The sequence below is a fragment of the Ahaetulla prasina genome, chromosome 1, assembly GCF_028640845.1.
Source record: "Ahaetulla prasina isolate Xishuangbanna chromosome 1, ASM2864084v1, whole genome shotgun sequence".
In the NCBI taxonomy this organism is placed as follows: domain Eukaryota; kingdom Metazoa; phylum Chordata; class Lepidosauria; order Squamata; family Colubridae; genus Ahaetulla; species Ahaetulla prasina.
In genome coordinates, this window is record NC_080539.1 from 256,084,896 (window position 1) to 256,107,762 (window position 22,867).

Sequence of the window (22,867 nt, forward strand, 5' to 3'; positions counted from 1 at the left end):
GATACTATGCATGTTCTAATCCTTCTGTGAACATTAACAGCCTGAGTATACAACCTGCATTTGAAATTATTTTATAAAATCCTTTCTGTTCATCACTGTTTTTGGATGTAGTTAATAACAATGAATGGAAACATTCTTCATGCTTTTTATTAGCATGCAAACATACAGCTCTACTAAAAAAATAAACAGGATCTTTCTGATTACACCCATTAATCACTTCAAAATATCAGTGACTCCTTAATACATTGCATTACAACATTTCAGTTCAGAGTATTTTACTATTATTTTAATTATGTCTGGGTTGGAAGTGATTACTGATGTTTAAAGGATAATTTTAAAGGCCATCCAGAGGAGTTTAAAAAGGTTCCTGCAGCAAAGAGTCGAGTGAATTTATGCTGAACAGTGATAGTCACTTGCTTAATAAGTCATTATTGAGGTCAAAAGCAAGTCTATCTAAAAAGATAAAAAGCTAGATTGGGATAACTTACTGGCAATGAGTCTATTACTTTACCATCTTTTTTTTTAAAAAAACCAACAGACTTCCTGCATACCCAGGAATGGAAACCATGTAGTTTGATTATGTTATATAACTATTTTCGATCCTCCTCAACTTGAATGATCAGGTCATGCAAACTAATCCATAAATTCCTTATCCATAATTGCCTTCCACCGAGTCAGAGGTGCTCCTATGAACCTGTTTCTGTAGGTATCCAATGCCACTTCATGCACAGTGCCTGCTTTACACACTAAAAGCTTATGCTTATTAACTAATAAGGATTATACTCATGAAACTTGGAGGAAGAGTATATAACCTACCTGGTTATATCATCAATCCCATATCCTTTCTTTCTCTGCAGATTCCAAGAAGAGGCAGCAACAATGGATTGGCCCAAGTGCGGTGAACCAAAATGGTAAGAAATCACCTGCAAAGCAGGGAACAAGACTCCACAGTCTAATTTCTCCTGTAAGTCAAAGGAAGTAGGCATTTGCATGTTTCATAATGTATGCAGGGACACTGAATATACACTTTTACTAATGCAAGGTTTATGTTCTCATTATAAATGGATATAAATGCTCAGATTGGTGATGTGGACCATATCATCCTAGCATTTGATCTCAGAAAAATAAGACCCATACCTACCTTTCGATCAATGCACTTTGGAGGGGGTTATAAGAATAACCACTCCTTACTTTGGGCTGGTGGGACTTTTAATCCATCTGTCAAGCAGAATAAAGAGCAAAATAATTGCCCTCCATCCCAAAACAAGTCTCTCATCTGGGAAAATAGATGGGCAACCTCATAGTATCTCCACCTGCATCATTAAATGAAAAGCACAATCCTGTTGGTTGATGGGGCAAACTCACCCCACCCCAATCACGCAGTCTTTATGGGTATAACTTTATCTTCCATACGCCTGAATAAATCAAGACGGAAGAGATCAGATCTTCACGTTTGTCAGACTCATAAGACATTGACTGATATCTGTGAGTTACAGGCTGCTTAAAGAGACTGTCATCCTGTAATTCTAGCCTCTGTGGGAAGAGTGATAATTCTCTTCTAAATGTACTCTTAAATAGCACTCTGTTATTTAGGATGGGGCCATATATTTTACAGCTAAAGTTGACATTTCAAAATACATCTGCTGAGTCCTGGTCAAAATTTTGCTCCCAAAGCACTTGCTTTAAAGTTCCTCACAAGAGGAAGAAAAGCAGCTGTCCCTTTTAAAGTCTCACTGTCTTTGCAGTGGATGCAACATTATTGAACTCGAAACATATGGCAGAGAGGAACTGCAAAAGAATTCCAGGCAAGACTAATGTCATTTGTTTCCTGGCAAACATGAGGATTCTAATGTAAATGCCACAAATGCTTCTTCTGATTATGGACAAAGATCTAGTGTCATAATCACAATTTCAATGAAACACATGGGTAGAATAATAAATATGTAGGTCGGTCCCAAAAATATGCTTTGGCTCCCTCTAGAGGCGGGAAGTAGGTTGACAGCCCAATGAAGACTGCAGTGCAGACCTGTTTTTGCTGATATCCAGCCAAGAAACCCTTTGAAGAATCAGAGTGGACATAATGTTAACTATGTGACTGTAATCCTGATCTTTAATTTTGGGATACTGAGTAGCAGCAATGAAAGGCCTTAATCAGGATGTGTGCGCACTTATTTGAAACCTCTTTCTCCCAGTCCTAGGACATAGGGTTCAAAACATTATATTCTTCCATACCACTGAGGGTGCTTTGATCCTGGGATGGAAGTGCAAGTTACTTCCATTTTAAAAAGAAGAGGGGTGTGTGTGCATTTTTGCAATGAAAGATGTCTGCACAGAATTGGGGGTGCTGTTGAGGGTGATTTCAAAGGCTGAGCCTGAAAAGCATGTGTTTTGTTGAACTAGAACTGTTTAAAATATGGTGATTGGCATTAACATGTAGCAATAGCAATAGCACTTAGACTTCACAGTGCTTTACAGCCCTCTCTAAGCGGTTTACAGAGTCAGCATATTGCCCCCAACAATCTGGGTCCTTATTTTACCAATCTCAGAAGGATGGAAGGCTGAGCCAACCTTGAGCCTGTGAGACTCGAACTGCCGAACTGCTGGCAGCCGGCATTCAGCAGAAGTAGCCTGCAATACTGCGTTCTAACCACTGCCCCACCATGGTTCGTAATACATTGGATGTACATGAGCATGGACATTATTTCTTTCAATAAACTCTTTTGAATGTGGCAGCTCCCAGATATACTCTGTTTTTAAAAGGTGTCATAAAGAGCACCACTCTATCAGGGCTTTTCCCTACAAACTATAATTTTAATTTCAACTGATCACAAAGTCAGGAAACGTGTATCCTCGCATGAATGAAGAATCAGAGCTAAGACACAAAATGAGCGGGATTCAGTATATAGAAAGTAAGGCATAACGCATGTTTTTCTTTAGTTTCATTCCATCGCAAGAGCTCTACTGCCTTCCAGACACGTCTTGAAAACCTAGTTGTTCAGGAAGAGGGGAACAAAACCTCCCAGAAAACTTATCTCTCACCCTATGCAGGTAACATTTTCTTGCTTAAGCTAAAAGTGTGTGTCACCTCTTAAAAAATGTGTACCTTTGGTCCAAAGATGTTGAGCCAAGGCATCCTAGTCTCACAACAGATCAGATAGACCAGGGGTCTGCAAACCTGGCTCTTTTAAGACTTGTGGACTTCACCTCCCAGAGTTCGTCAGCCAGCTTTGCTGGCTGAGGAACTCTGGGAGTTAAAGTCCCTGAGTCTTAAAAGAGCCAAGTTTGCAGACCCCTGAGATAGACATTTCTAATAAATATGATGATAACTTCATCCCAGTTCGATTCCTTTCTTTCCCCATATATTGGAGTCCAATCATTTGCAGCTGTGCCAGCCAAAACATTGATCTAAACAGACGGAACATCATGACCCATGATAATATTCAGTTTTATACCAGGCTATGAATATATATATTATTTTTATCTCCACTGTGGGCAAATGATTCATAAGCTACATTTCAGGTACTGCATATCAGATCAGGGCACTATAACATGTACACTTTGGTGTGTCTTCAGTGTCATTTTTTCCTGTGTTTTCAGCAATATCCTAATGGAGGGCCAGTTTCTCAATAATCTATATTTAGTGATGGATCCAGATGAAGTAAACTAATCAATTCTCATTGTGCCAGTACAAATCTTCGTTTGTTTCTTTCTGAACAAATTATAAATGGTAGTTTTCCATTTTTTGCACAAAATCAAAAATTGCACTGATGCTAATATTGGCCCACAATCATATTTAAAATCTTGTTCTGATTCTTTTTTTTTTTATAAAAAGTTTTATTTTTACAATCATATCAAATAATTCATCCAATGTACAGTTATATACAATTAGTCGTGCTTGCCCAGTCACCACCACCCTTTTTAACACTCTTCCCTCTTCTACCTTCTTTTACTTTCCAAACCTTCCTCTCCTTCTCTTATCTACATCCACTCCTCCCTCCACCCTACACCTTCCTTCTCCCTCTTCTATCCCTCTTCCTTCCTCTTCTCCTCTTTCCTACCTCCTACTCTCTCTTTTCTCCCTCCTCACCGTTCTAAAATGGTAACTAGGCAGACCCGACCCTACATTAATTATATTTATACATCTTCAATAATCCCTGTACATTAACCATCACTCCATCTCTACCAAACCCCGCCCAATTCCCCTCCCCCTTACCCCCCACCCCCCACCCCGACTTCCCAGAACAAAATGCAGGGTATCAAAACTAACAATCATAATCCAAAATAATTCCTAAATTATAATCTCTAGTCACACCACACTTAGTCACACTCTCAATTCCCCTCTCCTTCAGAAATATATCTAATACAAAATATTTCCTAAATTTACTCATATGCTATTCGATATTTTTTTATCTGATACTTATTTTGAATATAATCAATCCACATTTTCCATTCTAAAATATATTTTTCTAGTGTATAGTCTTTCAAGTAAGCGGAGATTTTTGCCATCTCTGCCAGATTTGATACTTTGAGTGTCCATTCTTCAATTGTAGGTAATAAATCTTGTTCTGATTCTTACAAGTAATCACAGTGACAGAGATAAGAGAAGCCAAATGTTTTATATAATCCATAAGGCCATTAGAACTGTAATTTTGGTTACTATTTGTGATGCTATGAAAGAACAGATTAGATAGGAGAGAGAGAGAGAGAAAGTAAGCAGATGATGATGATGATGGAAAGAAAGAGAGAGAGAATTTAGCAATCACATAACTGCACATGTCACAGTACAAGGAAGTCACTAAACAAGGACTACCTGTGCATAGTGAATGTACAGTTAAATCTATGGGATAATATTAATTAATTATTCTATTCTATTCTATTCTATTCTATTCTATTCTATTCTATTCTATTCTATTCTATTCTATTCTAATTCTATTCTATTCTATTCTAATAAACCAGTACCTGGATAATATTTGGATAGATTCCAGGACTATAAATCAGATTGGGAAAGCATTCTGAAAAAAGGTAATGGCAATCCTCTTTGGTACCATACTAAGAAAATTTGCGCCACCAGGCATCAGATTGTACTTGGAGACAACTTTACATGGCAAAGAAAAACCAATGGTTTGTGTTGAAGCAAAATCCTCTGAGTGCATCTCTTTCTATAACTTGCCACGTGCTCCACCTAGAGTCCATAAATAATAACTTTCTTCGTAGTTTATTTTTTCTTGTTTTTTGTACAGCCCTCCTTAGTTCTAGGTTGCTTCTCTCCTTGGTTAGTTTCCATCCATTGCTTCTTGTCTTGCCTTTGGTACTTTGGAAAACAGGTTGACACACTCTTCTTTGTGGTAGCCTCTCAAATATTGGAACACTGCTATCATGTCACCCCAGTCCCTTTTTTCATTAGACTCGGCATACCCAATTCTTGCAACCATTCTTTATGTTTTAGCCTCCAGCTCCCTAATCATCTTTGTTGCTCTAACCATTTTTGTAGCTTTAAGGAAAATCATTTCAATGCAAATATTTCAGTCATATAGGAAGGGCACCAATTGGTGTTTCATGCCAATGTGATTCCCTGCTGAGAGTCGTTTGTTTGTTTGTTTCTCTTCCATGTTCCAGCTCTGGAAGGGGCAACCAACAGATCTTCCAACCCTTTGGATAACTCCTCTGACAGTGATTATGACTTATGTTCCGCTCAGCAGCTGTAAACTCTGTGAAGTATGGATGATACTCCTTCCTGTTCACCTCCAGTATGGTGCTTAAGGTGGCCTTGAAGTGACCCTGACTCCATCCTCAGCTCATTGGATGACTTCAGGCTGGTCACTCTCTCTCAGGCTTAAACAATCTCACGGAGTGGTTGTGAGGAAAAATTGAGGGGAATCCAATATGTAATGGTTTAGGCTTCTGAGCAAAAGATCCAATACAAATCTAATAATGGAATATCCTTTGACTGAATAGTAAATTCCTGGGGCATGATCACTGTAATAAATGTAAAACCGTTTTTTGAAAGGAAGGAAATTGATATTTGTAATATAGATCTTGTATAGGTGAGTTTTTCCCTTAGTTTATGAGTGGATTCTTTATCAACAAATTGAAAAGATGGATCAATTGTTTTCTCTAGGATCAAAGTTTAATACTTTGCTTAAAAAGTGAGTTGACTTTTCCTCTTTTTCATTTCCTTTTTTTTTTGTACTAAAATTCTAAAAATTGTATTTGTTAGTCATATGTGGAAGAAAAAACTTGCCATCTGAAAACAAACCATTTCTTTAATTATATTAATTATAATACACGTTAAAATAATTCATGGAGTTTATGTTCTCCTTTGCAGGTACAGAAAGTTCAGTAAAAATAAAAACAGCTTAGGGGAGGAAGAATTTTATTGTCTAACACGAAATGCACTTGCTCTGGACTGGAACATGTACATTTTCTCTACCTCAACAGTGATAGCAAAACCAGTACTCCAACTAACCCGTACACTGAGCATTAGCATGTTTTTCCCAGCCAGTTATACTAAATTTCAACTCCTACTAGTCTCAGCCCATCAAAGATACACTGATGGAGATAGAAATCTCCCAATTTCATTCACTGAAAACCAATTTGGATTATAGATCACTATAGAATTAACATCCTCCTACCTGACCAGCAAAATAAGCCTAGGTGATCTCTGGCAAGCCAAATAAGGAAGATTTATGTGTCAATTAAAATTTCAAGAAGATAGTGTATATATGGAGAAGCCATATGTACAGAAATACACGTTTATCACCTTCCTGAATTAGAGTAAGACAGAAGAGCTAATATTATTCTGCTGGAAAGTTCAAATAGCATACGTCTCTTGGCCCAGATAATTTAAATCAATGTTCCCTTTTTAGGGTGTACAGTATCTACATATAATTGCAAAAAGATTATAAGTCTATGTGTTATAAATACGTTGCAATTAAATAAATATTGAAGCTAATTGGTGAGAGCTTTATTAATTGTTAAATCTATTGAACTGTCTTCAAGCCACACTACTTTAATTTAAAAAGGTGGGGGGACTATGCAATCAACACTCACGTAGCTCAGATAACATCCATTCTTTATTTGGTTATTGACATTTAGCAAAAAGTTGGCCCATAGTTCCAATTTTCACATCTGGTTCACAACTGATTTCTCATATGGATTAATGCTGTGTTGTTCACTTGTTTAAATTGCTGTACATTTCAGAGATCTCGTTAGTTATCCGGCTCACTATCTTTGGAGAAAGGAAAGCAGCCTCTCAACCATTTAATATGTATTTTGGAGGGTCAGATAATTGTATCAAACATTTTCAACCAGTTCTATAGTTAGTTCTATAGTTAGTTGGAAGGGAAAGGTTTTTTTAATGATACAGAAGCTCATTCTTTGTGTAGTAGTTAATAAATGGCCTGCATGTTTTTGCTTTCTTGAGCTGCGGTTCACTTTATCATCTGAAATAACCATATGTACAAATGCAGATGTGTGCTTTTTCTTCTGATGGATTGCAGCTTACAAAAGCTTATATCTTTTAATAAAATGTGTTACCAATAAAAGAGAATTTTTTTGAAGCATGGGGTTGAACTGTGTGGTCCTTGTTGCTCTCTGAGCTTTGTGGTTGACTTACAGGTGTTTCATCACCAAACTAGGGAACATTATCAGCAAAGATGAAAAAGAACAAGAACTAAAACACATCAAGGAAGCCCTCAGAACATGTAGCTATCCCAAGTGGGCCTTCATCAAATCTCAAAAAAGACCCTACAGGAGCTCCTCCATAACAGACAATGAAGAGAAAAATAAATAAAGCAATGTTGTCATTCCATATGTTGCAGGACTATCGGAAAAGTTCAGGAGGCTCTTCAGCTAACACAACTTACATGCACATTTCAAACCCAAGAATACACTAAGGCAGAAGTTTGTCTGCCCCAAGGATAAAACACCCAGACACAAACTGAGCAATGTGGTATATGCAATACAATGCAGTGAGCCATATGCAGATCTGTATATTGGGGAAACAAAACCACCACTTCATAAATGCATGGCACAATGTAGGAGAACAAATCCTTCAGGACAAGATTCAGCAGTTCATCTGCATTTAAAAGACAAAGGCCACTCTTTTGAAGACAGCAAAGTCCACATTTTGGATAGAGAGGATTGCTGATTTGAAAGAGGGGTCAAAGAGACCATCTATGTCAAAGTTGAACATCCCACTCTCAACAGAAGGGAAGGGATACAACAACATCTATCTCGAGTCCACAACACAGTCCTTTCAATAGTTCCAAGAAGGCTTCACACCCAATTGCACTACTCAGGTGGTCCTACAAACAGATAAACCTCCAGGTAGCCTCAATGACTCTGTAAAAGAATGCAAATGACTAGCTGTCTACAAGGAATATAAATTTTTCCGTTCCCCACCATACATAACATAACATAACATAACAACAGAGTTGGAAGGGACCTTGGAGGCCTTCTAGTCCAACCCCCTGCCTAGACAGGAACCCTACACCATCTCAGTCAGATGGTTATCCAACATTTTCTTAAAAATTTCCAGTGTTGGAGCATTCACAACTTCTGCAGGCAAGTCGTTCCACTTATTAATTGTTCTAACTGTCAGGAAATTTCTCCTTAGTTCTAAGTTGCTTCTTTCTTTGATCAGTTTCCACCCATTGCTTCTTGTTCTACCCTCAGGTGCTTTGGAGAACAGCCCGACTCCCTCTTCTTTGTGGCAACCCCTGAGATATTGGAACACAGCTATCATGTCTCCCCTAGTCCTTCTTTTTATTAAACTAGACATACCCAGTTCCTGCAACCGTTCTTCATATGTTTTAGCCTCCAGTCCTCTAATCATCTTTGTTGCTCTTCTCTGCACTCTTTCTAGAGTCTCAACATCTTTTTTACATCGTGGAGACCAAAACTGGATGCAATATTCCAAGTGTGGCCTTACCAAGGCATTATAAAGTGGCACTAATACTTCACGTGATCTTGATTTTATCCCTCTGTTTATGCAGCCCAGAACTGTGTTGGCTTTTTTAGCAGCTGCTGCACACTGCTGGCTCATATCTAAATGGTTATCCACTAGGACTCCAAGATCCCTCTCACAGGTACTACTATTGAGCAAGGTACCACATATACGGTACCGGTGCATTTTGTTTTTTTTGCCTAAATGTAGAATCTTACTTTTTTCACTGTTGAATTTCATTTTGTTAGATAGCGCCCAATGTTCAAGTTTGTCAAGATCTTTCTGTAACTTGAGCCTATCTTCTGGAGTGTTGGCTATTCCTGCCAGCTTGGTGTCATCTGCAAATTTGATGAGTTCCCCATCTATCCCCTCGTCCAAGTCATTGATGAAGATGTTGCAGAGTACTGGGCCTAAAACAGAGCCTTGGGGTACTCCACTGCATACTTCCCTCCATGTGGATGTAGTTCCGTTGAGGACTACACGTTGAGTGCAGTTGGTCAGCCAGTTACGAATCCATCTGGTGGTGGTGCTGTCTAACCCACATTTTTCTACTTTATCTAGTAGTAGGTTATGGTCTACTTTATCAAATGCTTTACTGATCCAGTCAGAGCTGAAGAAGCTTCTTGGATAAGAAGTGAAACATTTTCAAAGAAAAAACAGAAAGTCCAGTTGCCTCTTGAAAAAGCACCTTTGGGACAACCGTGACATGGATGACTGAGAATCTCCATAGACAGTTAAATGGGTTAGCACTTGCCTATTAAAGAGTGGCACTATCTCTGCCACAGTACCTGGAATCTGTGTGGTTCTACTCCATTGGCACTCTAGAAGACTTTTAAGACCTGTGTCAGACCTGCCTCAGGCTGAACCTCTAAATAAGAATGATCCTTAATCCTCCCCATTTATTGAGAAAGGTATAGTTTACTGGAAGTCAAATGAATTACAGTAATGCATAGCAAGAACTGAAAATCAAGTGCCAAAATGCCCAAGTCTAATTTTTCCTTCCCTTAGTTGCCTCCCATCTCTGGGCTCCAATGTCCAATCAAATTTAAACAAGATGTTTTTAGAACAATCACTTCAGGCCTAGGTTTGGTATGCAGCTGCATTCCATTCCCAGCCGATTGTCCTTGAAGCCCATCTTGGAGAGGTACAGTGAAGTTTCCCTCAAAGCATATCCCTTCCCATCCTGCTCCCCCCTCCCACTTACCCACCCCCAGAGTTCATGGTAGCTGATACCAATCATTGTGAAGTGCAAACTTGAGGTATGGCAACTAACAACCTGGCTGTTCTACCAGGCCTTGAATTAGGGTAAATATATATCCTTTGTGGCCTGCATTTTTAGATTAGTTGGATTAAATAAAATGAAATATCTGGCTACTTACCTTGTACAGTGTTATTTTTAAAGTCTGTTTTGCTATATTGTGAGCCATCCAGAGTGGTGTGGAAATTCAGGTGGTGGCTAAATCGATTAAATAATCATTATCAGCTTTAGTGGAAAAGATAATTGTGTTTCTGCTCATGGTTTGCTTAATGTAGCTAATAATGATACAAATCTTAAATTCCCAGAAAACAAGAATAAAAATTAAAGTAATTCAAAGTAAAAATCCCTGGTTAAACTGGAACTGAAGAAGCTTCTTGGATAAGAAACAAAACATCTCCAAAGAAAAACAAGAAAGTCTAGTTGCCACTTGAAAAAGCACCTTTGGGATCCCAAACAAAGCATTGTGCAAAGGTAAACCCATGTAAAGTCTATTATAATAATCCAAACTTTCATGTAACTAAAATGTGAAATGATACTTTCCTCAAAGTAATAGAAATAAAACAGCCTTCTCTGGAAGTGTATGAAATTATTTCCGCAATCCTAGCTCCTCTAGAAAAATACTGTAAAGAAACAACAAAATCTAGGGATTTCTGGACTTCACTGTATTTCTCCCACTCCCTCTGCAAAAAAAGGAAAAAATATACAAACACATATAAAGTAAGTGACAAATTGATGTATTTATGATGCATTCCATAAAGAACCCAAAGAAAGGTTCAGTATATCATCATAATTAAAAATGTCTTCATAGGTGATGTAGGACTCACATAATTTTATGTTTATTGCAGATTTACTGAGGGTAAAAATTCTAGCCCATAAATAATGACAAGATATACTACTCACGGACTTTTGATATTGCAAAAACTTCTGATAGTTTGATCAACCAATTAGTTAAAAGCGTACATTTTTTACTAAGGAAGAAAACATTAAACTTGGAATTATACCAATTAAATTGACACGAGATGAAGTTATGGAATCTTCTTGCATTTCCAGGAAGGTCGAAATGTGGGAGTCACAAATTATGATAAAAATATTGGAAAGGATATGATTGCTTAATGTGTTTATAGATATTTACAGAATGTTTTTGGTGACCTTAATAGGTGAATTAGTTGGGAATAAGGGGAGGGGGATGACATGTTTGGCATGTCATCCATGTTATTTGTTGACTAAACACCTGAATGATTTGTGGTCAATGTTTGTTCAACTATAAGATGCCACTAGAGGCTTGGTTCTGAAAAGTAATGTACAAAGGATTAACATGATTGCCTTTGACAGGGAAAATGGAGTAGATGACTGCCAGCTATATATACTGTAAATGGAGAAAAACTAGAGCAAGCAAATCAATTTGTGTACTTTGGTGAGATGCTTACTAAATATGGGAAAATGAAAAACATTTCGGATAAATGCTGGCAGAAAAACAGTGGCCCTCAAAAGTTATGGTGTGAGATTGTTATGTATAACAATGTGCTTCTGCCCAATGTTATACAGAGGTGAGAGGTGGATATGTTAGGAGAAACATAAGAACTTGGCTGCAGCTGGAATGGGATACAGTACTTAAAGTTTATACAGCAAAGGAAAATATGGTTGATACTCAGGATTGTTGAATGAATATGGACTGAATGCAAAACTGAGTATCATGAAATGATTTGGTTATTTGTGTGATGTGGTTATTAATTGAGAATGAGAATCAAATATCAAAAATACAAAGAACAAAATGAGAGGCTGAAGAGGAAGCTGGTGGTCCAAATAAATGGATGTGAGAAAATGTAATGTAAAAAGCAAAAAGCTACTTATGAAGAGATGAATGGGAACAGTGGAAGCAAAGATGCAAGGATAGAAAGATTTCCACAAATCTTAAAGGGACCAAGGTTGGAGACTCCTGCATTAGATCAACGTTGGGAAAAGCTAGAGTTAAATGATAATTTAAATTATTATTGGCTAGGCATTAATTTATACCAGAAAGGATATAAAGAGAATGGAGACAGTAACAGAATAATAAAGGAGGAAGAAATGAATCATGCAAATTAAAATTTAGAGAATAGAGATGCTTCAATATTAAAAGAATTGGAGATGAGTTAAATCTATTGGTCTACGGGGGGGGGGGGATATTGTCACAAAATCTATTCTTAAGCAAACTAAAGGTTAGCTAGTACAAAAGAGTTATGAACCTGCGAGATTAAAATGAAGAGCCTTTTTGATACAATATAAATCAAAGAAAACATGTTACAAAATTTCAAGTATAAATTAGCTACAGCCACATTTCCAAAATTCATAGCCAAACAATTCTAAGCAGTTCATCAAATTTTATTACCGTAATCAATTACAATTACTTCCATCAAGTCTGAAAGTCAGTCAAATCTATTGTTTATTTTTAAAAAATAAATTACAGACAAGCAAGAGGATAAAGTGCTTAGCAAAACTATTTTGTTTTCCATTACATCTCCTGCATACTATTAATTGACAGCCAGTGTTTCTTCTTCTCAACCAATGTGGAACAATGAGCAAAAAGAAGATAAATGCCTGTTTCCTACATTATCTGTAAAATTAAAAGATTATTAAAGAAAAGGATCTGGATATGATGGAAGCTACAAATCCAAATTCCTGAGAAGGTTGTCACACTCAATAATGTAGGTAGGACATTACTTCATTTATTCCCCAATATAAAAAATGCATAGTGATTTGGCTATTAGTCTATAATGCTAGCCAACTGCCAAGCATTGCCAAGATCACAAATTCCTTAGGTCAAACAAAATCATAGAGCAATTGTTCAAAGGGTAGCATATGGACTGAAGAAGTCATGGCAAGTCTTGCTTGATGGTATGAAATCAAGAAAGTGCAAGTTACTTAAGTGTTATGGAAGAAAGAGGAGAATCCAATCAATGGCAAATATTTTTTTTTAAAAACTGCAGTGTAGGATGAGAGGAGCACCTTGTGAACTTTGTGGAAGCTCTTGCCGTAAAATGGGTGGACGGTGAGCATTAACGGAGCAGAATAGTTTTGGCCATTGGTGCTGACCTCATCCATTGCTGTTAACGCAGTTCTATGAAGAAACATGCTCCCTTAGACTGACAAGGGTTCTCCAAAGCTTCGATATGGGAACATCTAGCAGCAATTGTTTGGCAATCTGCTGTAGCTACGAGTAGGTGAAGACTTTTTCTTTCTTTCTTTTCTTTCTCTTCTTTCTTTCTTTGTGGAGTTAGCAAACATACCATTACTGTCAAGGAGGTATTTCCTAATGCCAAGAGAAACTTTAGACTTCTTCTTTAGAAAGCATGTTTTACATCAGAAAGGCTTAACTGATTTCCCCATCAGATTCTTTGTAAGAATATAGACTTATAGAACTTTTTAATATATTCTAATATACTAAATTAGAAAACTACACACACACACACACACGCATACACACGCCCCTACACAAAACCAGATCCAGATTTCTGTCAATTAAGTCTTCCTTAAAGAGCTTAGCAAGCACAGTGCCATGATAAGAGCTCTGGGTTTTTGTATGTATTTTATATTATGGCTTGAACTGAATGTTTGGTCAATACTGATTCCATTAAGGCTGCCTACCATCACTATATTTAAAAACAGAACCACCAAACGGCGGCCTTCCTTTGCAGCTCTTAACAGTATTATTCCATCATTTATTCCATCAGTGTAATGCTTACGTATATATGTTTTTCAGGATGACCCTCCCCTATTTTCATCTTGGGGCTCATTAGCTAGCAAGACATCATTTCATCAGCTACCATGTAAAATACTGCCTGGAAAGCTGGTCTAATAGCCAGACCAAGTATGGCCCCGAGGGGGAAGAGGTGGTGGCAGATGCCCAAAAGATGGAGCTGGACCTGGAGGATATGGAGGCTGGGAGGGAACAGGGAAGCCAGCTGCTGAAGGTTGAGTGGGATAAGGACATTGTGGCCTTCCTCCTGATGGAAAATAGGGAGGTTGCATAGGCTGAGGAAATCCTGGTGCTACTGATGGAGCCCTGGGAGAAGGCTGTGGATACCCTGGTCCAGAAGACGATGTTCTGGATGGAGACCAAGAGTACCTGGATGAAGCCAGATCACCTGTCTGAGGCTGGGGTACAGGATTACTTGGAGGAACAGATGGGTATCCAGGACCTGAGGGTGGCTTATATGGAAATAGGGGCTGGGCACTTGGTTGAGAGGAGGCAACGTGTCCCACTGTAACTGGTGCTCCTCCAAAGGGGCCTGGCTGGAGAGCCCCATAAGCTGAAGGGCCTGTTGGAACACAAGGAGATAGACCATAAGGTAAAGGAAAGGCTGGTTCCCCAACTGAACGCTTCTGTGGCTGCTGATTTATAGGTCCAGAAGGTATGTGGGAAGGAGTCTGGTGGTTAAATTCATTATCATTTGCTGGCTCCGGCAAGGACTGAGATTTTTGCAGCACTTCTTGAAGTTTTTCCACTTTTACACGTCGTAGATGAGATAATTTCCTCATGGTAGAAAACTGCTCAAGAAATGTCTCCAAAGGCACTTCCCCCTCCAGGAACTTTTCAGCCATCATCTGGAATGGGGAAAAAAAAGATATTAAAACAATGCTTCCATCTGCATGAAAGGGAACATACAGATAACAACCACTTATTTGGTGACCCTTCAAAGTTGCAAGAAGTGGTACTTACAATTAGGCTTCAATGTTTCAGCTGTCCCAGCATCCTCATGGCCACGTGATTATGATCCGGGCGCTTGGCAACCAGCTTGTGCTTACAAAGGTGGAAGCATCCTACAGTCACATGATCAACCTTTGTGGCCTTCCCTGCAGGTTCCCATAAGCAAGGCCAATGGGGAAGTCAGCAGGGAAGGTCCCAAGTTGCTCGGCTAAGTGTCTCCCAAGCTAAACAACAACAGAAATGCCAGTCCCAATTATCATCAGACCCCAAGGATTACTGTATTCTAATTCCCTGACTATAAGACTTCCTTACCCAAGCTATTCAAAATCCCCTGGAAATAGTAGGATAATGCAAGGGAAAACTAATGGTTATTCTTCTCCAATAGAGAAAGTACAAGGAAGAAGCATGAGATCTAAGTTAAATGCATGAAGAATTTGAGTAAAAGGTGCAAGTTCTGTAAATTTCCTTTCATTCCTAAATAATGCAGAGAACCTATTTCCTGCTATATTTTAGTCTATGCTTCATTCATGCTTAGGGGACTAATCTCAATTAGCCTTCCAAGCAAAACTTTGCTTAGGTGAAACAATCCCTCAAAATAGATGAAATGATGAGATGAGATAACAGACTATTAAAACACTTCCTTTTGATGCCTGACTAAATCTACTTGAAAACTAGTTAGATGCTATGCACGTAGTGAAGGATCAAAAGCTCTCACTACACTTACACACTGTAAGCCACCCTGAGTCTTCGGAGAAGGGCGGGATATAAATGTAAATAAATAAAAAAAAGCTGGTTTAAAAATACTGATTTATTGCAGCAAAACACCTACTAGACCTAACAGGAGGAGGAGGAGGAAGATGAGGAAATAGACTCAATTTCTTTCATCACTAGCCCAATGGAATTTTCAGATGTAACAGATATCAATTTCAAGGTATCAACAGATGCAACAGATATCAAATAAGGGATGTATTTAAGAGCAATATAAAGCTCACAGGTATTTGCTTGTGTTGTATAACAAGGACAAAATGTTTTTGTTAACAGAAATTGAACTTTAAAACTCCGTCAGCTAGACGGAGTTTTAAAGTTCAATTTCTGTTAACAAAAACAATTAAAATAATTTATTCCCTCTGGAATTTAAATAACAGACTAACCTCAGATTCTTCTTCAATTTTGAGTCCTTCCACCTTCAGAAGATTTAACAGGGTATCAGGGTTTGTGGCTGCTGAGAATTGCTCTGAGAAAAAAAAAGACACCTAAAAATTAAACAAAAATACACCTCTCTTCTTCTTCTTTTCATTTCAATGCAAGCACCTGGTCCTGCACATATACTGTACATCAGGGCTATCAAACTCCTGGCCCACAGGCTGGATGCGTCATGCACTGGTCATGCCCATGCCTGGTTTAGCGAAGTGGGAAAATATCCCGATAAGTCAGGTGATGCCACCATAATGACTTGAGTTTAACACCCCTCCTATACATAAAGGCTACCAGCTTCTAAAAGAATTATGTTGCTTTAAGAGCTAGTCTAATGGAATCTGAACCCATAACCAAGAAGGAAGAACGGAAAGTGATCAATTAAAACCAAAACTCTAGTACAAGTGCAGTTTTTGACAAACCAGATGGTCACTGACAGTATAATGCTGTGGAGGCTTGACCACTGGGGGTATCAACAAATGCATTCAGATGAGAAGATGCCAACCATACCCTGTTGCCATTCCATGTCCCAAGACCAAGATGAAGGAACTGCAAATCATCATCATAAGATACATCAACCAATTGCAGCTTCCTGCAATAACATCAGTGGAACTGCAAAAAACTGCGCTACTTGGAACATCGTACATCTTAAGAAGGTACTTGGTTGATACCTAGGATGCTAGCAACAACCCGTATCAACCATTAGCAGCAGTATTTGTAATGCATTTTTGAATGTTCAGTTGAATGAGTTTCATGTTTAATTAATAAAGATCATCATCATCATCATCATCATCATCATCTTGGCTAGAGAAAGCCTATTGGCTAATTCTATTCCACCTCTATCCCATTAGCCACAGCCATCTGAAAATTTACCCAGCTTTGACTTCTGCTCCTGGCATCGCTCTATCAGATTTTGCAGATCTTGATATCTGTCGGAGAGGTTTGCACGTCCTGTTTCCAGGGGCTCCTGGAACTTCAGGTTTTGCTCCGCAAGACTACGGTTTGTGGCCAGAGCCATCTCCCTTTGCAACTGTACATTTTGGACCTGAGAAATGAAATGTTAGGCAGATATAGCTCATTTTAAAAAATGGTTTCTCTCTTCAATAATTTTCATGTAGATGAATGATTACCTCATCCGACTCTAATGCCAATCGTTCAATCTCTTCTGAGTTTTCCTGCAGTTCTTTCAATTCATCTACAGTCTTGTCTCTGAAGGTCTCCATCTTTTGGGAGAGTTCATCAATTCCTTTGGGATTAAGAGAAAAAGAAGATGGTTACTAATTTCATATCATCGTCCAAGCATATTTGGTTGCAGGGCAATTTTCAGTTTAGGGAAGCCATATCCACAGTCAAAAATTATGTCAGAGGACAGCCTAATAATTACTCATCCTTTCTTCCCTTTTGCATATTAATATAAAGAGTAACTTTACATATAAGTGTCAGACCAATAACAGAGGGTTCTGTCTAATAAGGCTATATATGTCTTTATTAAGTACTGTATAGTAGGTAGATATATCATATAAACTACTGCATTATCCACCTTAAAAGAGGGAAATAGAGGCAAGAAAGTATACTGTATTGGAACACACGAACTATAATGATCCTTGGGCTCTGTGCCAAAGCACTGCAGTAGACCCCCAAACAAAGCAATATTACAGATTATACAGTTTTGGTACATCTATAGTAGAAATGATAAAAAAAAATATTGTAAAGCACAGCCTGACCTTTACAGTCATAATGTAGCAACTTATAATGTGAGCTTATTATGATCTGACCCAATGCTTCAAAATTCTGAATTCCTGCAAAGGCTCCAACATAAACAATATTTTATTTACTTATTTTTTTTTTAATCACACCTTTACTAATTTATGAGTAGCATTGTCTTCATTTACACCAGGGAAAGATGACAAACAAGTTTCAGTTATCTGTTTCTCCCCCTCCAGCATCATCAGATCCAGCCTCCTGCTTTTAATTAGGACTATTGCAGGCCTGGTTTCATTCATAATTTACTCTCCCTTAATTAATGGTTTAAACCTCCACAAAAGGCAAGATAGACACAATTAAATATAAACTCTTCAGCACCTATTGCTAATAATGGGAATATTGTAGAACATTTTTTGTGTGACCAAAGATGAGCAAGGAAAAAAAATATAAATCTTCCAAAACTAAGTAACAGGAAGAAATGAAAAGAAACTAAGATGAACTAAAATATTCTAAATAATCTCCGCTTCAAGTTGCTGCATGTTTCAGGAAGAATACCCAAAAACTACTCAGTAATGGTTTATTCAGCTTTATAGATTGTATGGTGGCTAGACATTGATATGTTATCAGTCCTTTAGTGGCATTGCAACATCTTTCCAAACCTTATTATTATGCTTTAATAATCACATAAGCAGCTTCTTTGTACAATAAAAATTACACTAACGCAATCAATGAAGTTTCCAAGTGACTTATTCTGGACAAAGTGGTCTTTTGTGATCCACTAGAGCCAGACAATTTGATGTTTGCAATATGTAAACAGATTTTGCAAACAAAGTGTCTTCTTATTCTGTTTCCACAGTTTTTTAAGCTGCTTTCATCAAGCCACATATACAGGTAGTCTTCAACTTATGACTATTCAATCAGCAATCATTCAAAGTTACGAAGGTGCTGAATGAAGGGACTTACAGACCTGAAGTTAGAGGCAAAAAAGAAACCCCCCTCCCATCACATGATTGTGATCTGGGCACTTGGAAACCTGTCTGCATTTGTGACTAGTTGCCAAGAACTCATTTGCAATCTTCCCTGCTGGCTTTCCCAGAAAGTTAACAGGGAAAACAGCAGGGAAGGTTGCAAGCTGCTGCTGCTTGCCAAGAGGTCTCCCTCTCACCTCTTGAGTATTAGCTGAAAAAAATTTTATGCTGAAGCCTAAGCAGGATTTTGCAGGGGGCATTTTCAACTATCCCCCTGAGTTGAAAGGATTCCCTCTGAATTCTGGGAGCTGGCTGAAAATATTCCATACCAAACTTCAAGCAGAATTTTCAACCAAGGATTTTCAGCTCCAGAGTGAAAAGGCTTCAGAAGATTGAAAATCCAATCAGTTTCAAGGACCTTGTGCACTCTTCTGGACTCTCCCCCCTATCTCCTCGCTCTCTGCCCCACCCAGCAGAGCCTCCAGTTTGCAATCTCCTGCCAGCTTCCCCACTGATTTGATTGTGAGAAGCCAGCAAGAAGTTACCTCATCTAACAACCAGGGTATTCACTTAACAATGGCAACCAGGACTGCCTGGATTGCTGTTGCTTAAGCAAAGTGATTGCTGTTTAAGACTGAATTGCTTAATAATAAGACTTCCTGGTTCCCATCATGGTCGAGGACTTTTGTATGATATCATGGAGATCCATGATTGAATACCATAGAGCCAGGGCTTCAGGTAAAAAATAACACACAGGATGGAGATAAATAAAAGGAGATAGCTATGTAGACTGACTTAAGCTCTTTGAGAAAAGAGGAAATATATCTCTAACAAATGAATAATATTCCTAAACATGTAACTTTCCTCTTCGGGAAAAACAGGTAGTCCTCAACCTTATGGAATATCAGTCATAAGTCATTGTGATTATAAGTCAAGGACTTAATTTTATAAATCATAAAGCAAGTCACTGTGGCTGTTAAGTGAACCATGTGGTTGTTAAGCAAATCCAGAATATTCAAAATTGTCTCTTTTATATGTCCTGTTCAACCCATTAATTCTGTCTGGTTTATAAGAGCCTGAAGGGTATATGTATGCAGGTTTTGGTATGTTCGGGTCTTTTTCCGTGTAAGATTGGAAGTATTTAGGCAACGTTTCGATGAGATCTCACTCATCATCTTCAGGCTTTGGCTTTGTTCTTATGTGAGCAAAGTGTGGATTTTAACTGCTGTTTCTCTATAAATACTGGTGAGGGGGGGTGTTTTTTGAATTGCAGGCCTAGCTGTTGCAAGCTGATTGGTTGGCTGTGTTGCTACATATTGATTGGTTAATGGAGCTTTTTGAAAATATATATATATATATATATAAAAATAAATAAAATCCTCTTACTCTCTGCTATTGATTGTTCTACCTTTGGTTCAAACAAAATGTTTCACGGACTTGTTTCTGAAGAGTCACCATCAGTATCTGGAAAAAAAAAAGCCAAGTTTGTATTTGCTTTCATGGTTCCCAACGTGAATACTAAATTCTAAATACTAAGGAGAAAATATAAGTCATAATTGGGTAGTTCTCTCTGTATTGAACACTAACTCTTACTCTAAGTTTATGAATAACAAAGAAAATGCTTAACATATAACTTGAAAGTGAAAGTGTGCTTCTGACAACTTGTTTGTGCACAATATAATTAATATTTTCAGGAAAATGTGTAAGTCAGAAATAGTTTTTTTAGTTCTTTTTTGAATAAATATTTAGCTAACATCCCCAGATCTTCTTGTATCCCATTAACTATTAATCATACTGTCATCCCACTGCAATGAAAAGACTCTTGGAGGCTTACGTAGAACATAAATCAGATAAAACCTTCCCGGTATAAAATTCCATAAAACAATAAAAATGAATACCCATCGAACATAAAAATACAAAGAATGAAAATAGAAGTTAAAGATGATAAGATTAAATCAGGACAACTCTTTCTCATATATAATGACATAAGTACAGGACTACTCCTATTTATCAGTGCCCTTAACCCCAAGAAGAAATTGTCTAATTGGAAAAGAAGAGCCTGTGAAATCATTTCCTGTGCAAAGTATATTTCAGATGTATCAGATGAACCCCTTACAAGCCAATATTAGGTATTGATATGTCTGTCATCTTAAAGCTATAGAACTGGGAATAACTTTCATGGCACACTTGAGACTAGCAAAAGAAGAGGAGTCAGTTATCAATTACCAATAGAAAAAAATGACATCTGCAAAACTTTAATTTCCATGGAAGTTACTCTTTATACCCCGAAAGATACACAAAGTATACACAAATACCTCAGAATGGTGCCCATATCTGCCAAATCTGAAGTGCCCACCTGGGGTCGAACAGGGATGAAGGGCAGATAAAGTTGGTGCTGCATGAAATAAATGACAATAGAAACCTGTCACAAACTAAGCATAGTATTATACTCACTCTTTCACTATAATTTTAGTGACAAATTACAGTACAACAAAACAACTGTCACATTTCTCCCAAGCTTATTAATAGACTCAAAAGAACACAATCACCCCCCCTTTTTAATGTGAATTAAACATTTACCCTGGAACCTGTTTGGCCACTGATACACCTTGCCCCAACCTTGTGCCCTCCCGATAGGTAATCTACTACAATCTCCATAATTCCCAGTCAGCCCGCTCAATCCTGGGACTTGCATCTGGAGGACCCCAGATTGAGATTCATTTTAAACCCGATGCTCCTACGAAGGGTCCCCCCCTGACTCAGCCCTGAGGCTCCCGTCACAAGGGTGGAGCCTTCTAGAGCGGAGCGAACGCCGGCAGCCTCCCCAGCGAGCGCGGCCTTGGAGGGGAACCATTGTTTCTCTCTCTCTTTCCGCCCCCCGCCAGCTGATGCGCGCGGGACTGCCACGCGCAAGGGGGGGGGGAGGAGAGAGAGAGAGAGAAGGCGTCGCGCGGACACCCAACGACCCTCCACCCGCTGAGAGCGCCGTTCCAAAGAGGAGGGCGGAGCGGGAAGGGGGCTTCCTCTTTTCTCGCGAGAAAGGCTTTAAGCGAGTCGCCTCTCTGACCATAATGATGTACCTGAGAGAAGCCGGGAGAAGGAAAAAGAACAGAAGAACGTACTACTATAATGCCGTCAAGTGAAGTTTCCGGGAGAAAGCCGGAAATTGCGTCCGCTCAATGGTCCGCTCAGGTTACTACCATGAACGTGTGGAGGAAGGGGGTGTGTGATTCAAGGGTTCTTCTTATTACCCGGAAAGGAGATGGTTTAATCCTCTGACAGAGCCAATGAACCGACGCTCTTTCAGTAAGGGAAGCCTTTGTGTCAGCCGCATTGTGGTTAGACCAGGGGTCTGCAAACTTGGCTCTTTTAAGACTTGTGGACTTCAACTCCCAGAATCCCTCAGCCAGCTTTTTTTTATTATTATTATTTTGTCACAACAGTATACACAAACTTCAACATAAAACAAGAACACATCATATATTTATTTATTTATTTATTGTTTAAATTTATATACCGCCCTATCTCCCAAAGGACTCAGGGCGGTTTACAGGCATTTAAAAAACAGGTAAATACAATCTAAAAACAGTTAAAAAACTTATTCTAAAAGCCTAAATTAAAAATATGAAAATAAAACCCAATTTAAAAAAAAAATTAAACATATATATAAGCAAAAGTATGCAACAACTATATTAATTTGATATAATGAAAGGGAACAATAGGACAGGAACGGTAGGCACTTTTGTGCTCTTATGCATGCCCCTTATAGTCCTTTTAGGAATGGGGTGAGATCAATGGTAGACAGTTTTGGTTAAAGCTTTTGGGAGTTTGAGAAGAGACCACAGAGTCAGGCAGTGTGTTCCAAGTGTTAACAACTCTGTTACAAAAATCATATTTTCTGCAGTCAAGATTGAAGCGGTTAACATTAAGTTTGAATCTATTGTTTGCTCTTGTATTATTGCGATTGAAGCTGAAGTAGTCTTTAACAGGAAGGACATTGCAATAGATGATTCTGTGTGTTAAACACAGGTCTTGTCGGAGTCGGCGGAGTTCTAAGTTTTCTAATCCTAGGATTTCAAGTCTGGTGGCATAAAGTATTTTGTTATTTT

General features: G+C 38.4%; 2 protein-coding genes across 4 annotated transcripts in view; one reads left to right on the forward strand and one right to left on the reverse strand.

The window, feature by feature from the left end:
• The window catches only part of CD5 (CD5 molecule), a 42,680-nt gene extending 35,157 nt beyond the window's left edge, over positions 1-7,523 (forward strand). Inside the window, exons 6-8 of the mRNA XM_058155229.1 lie at positions 858-911; positions 2,938-3,048; positions 5,617-7,523. Coding sequence (XP_058011212.1) covers positions 858-911; positions 2,938-3,048; positions 5,617-5,705 — 254 coding nt within the window. The 3' untranslated portion in view covers positions 5,706-7,523. The remainder of the gene's footprint in view (positions 1-857; positions 912-2,937; positions 3,049-5,616) is intronic.
• A 5,086-nt stretch (positions 7,524-12,609) lies between these two features.
• On the reverse strand, positions 12,610-21,935 carry VPS37C (VPS37C subunit of ESCRT-I). 3 transcript variants are annotated; one of them, XM_058155242.1, is made up of 7 exons: positions 21,839-21,935; positions 21,074-21,153; positions 20,145-20,222; positions 17,217-17,332; positions 16,960-17,131; positions 16,044-16,126; positions 12,610-14,789 (listed from the first exon to the last, which is right to left on the reverse strand). In XM_058155242.1, the coding sequence occupies exons 4-7, from the start codon at positions 17,307-17,309 to the stop codon at positions 14,037-14,039; spliced, it is 1,101 nt and encodes a 366-aa protein (XP_058011225.1). In that variant the 5' UTR covers positions 17,310-17,332; positions 20,145-20,222; positions 21,074-21,153; positions 21,839-21,935; the 3' UTR covers positions 12,610-14,036. The 3 variants fall into 3 exon arrangements, with proteins under 3 accessions (XP_058011225.1, XP_058011243.1, XP_058011233.1); XM_058155260.1 differs by having other exon boundaries at positions 21,881-21,909; XM_058155250.1 differs by lacking the exon at positions 21,839-21,935 and adding an exon at positions 21,339-21,766.
• Between the last annotated feature and the right edge of the window lie 932 nt (positions 21,936-22,867).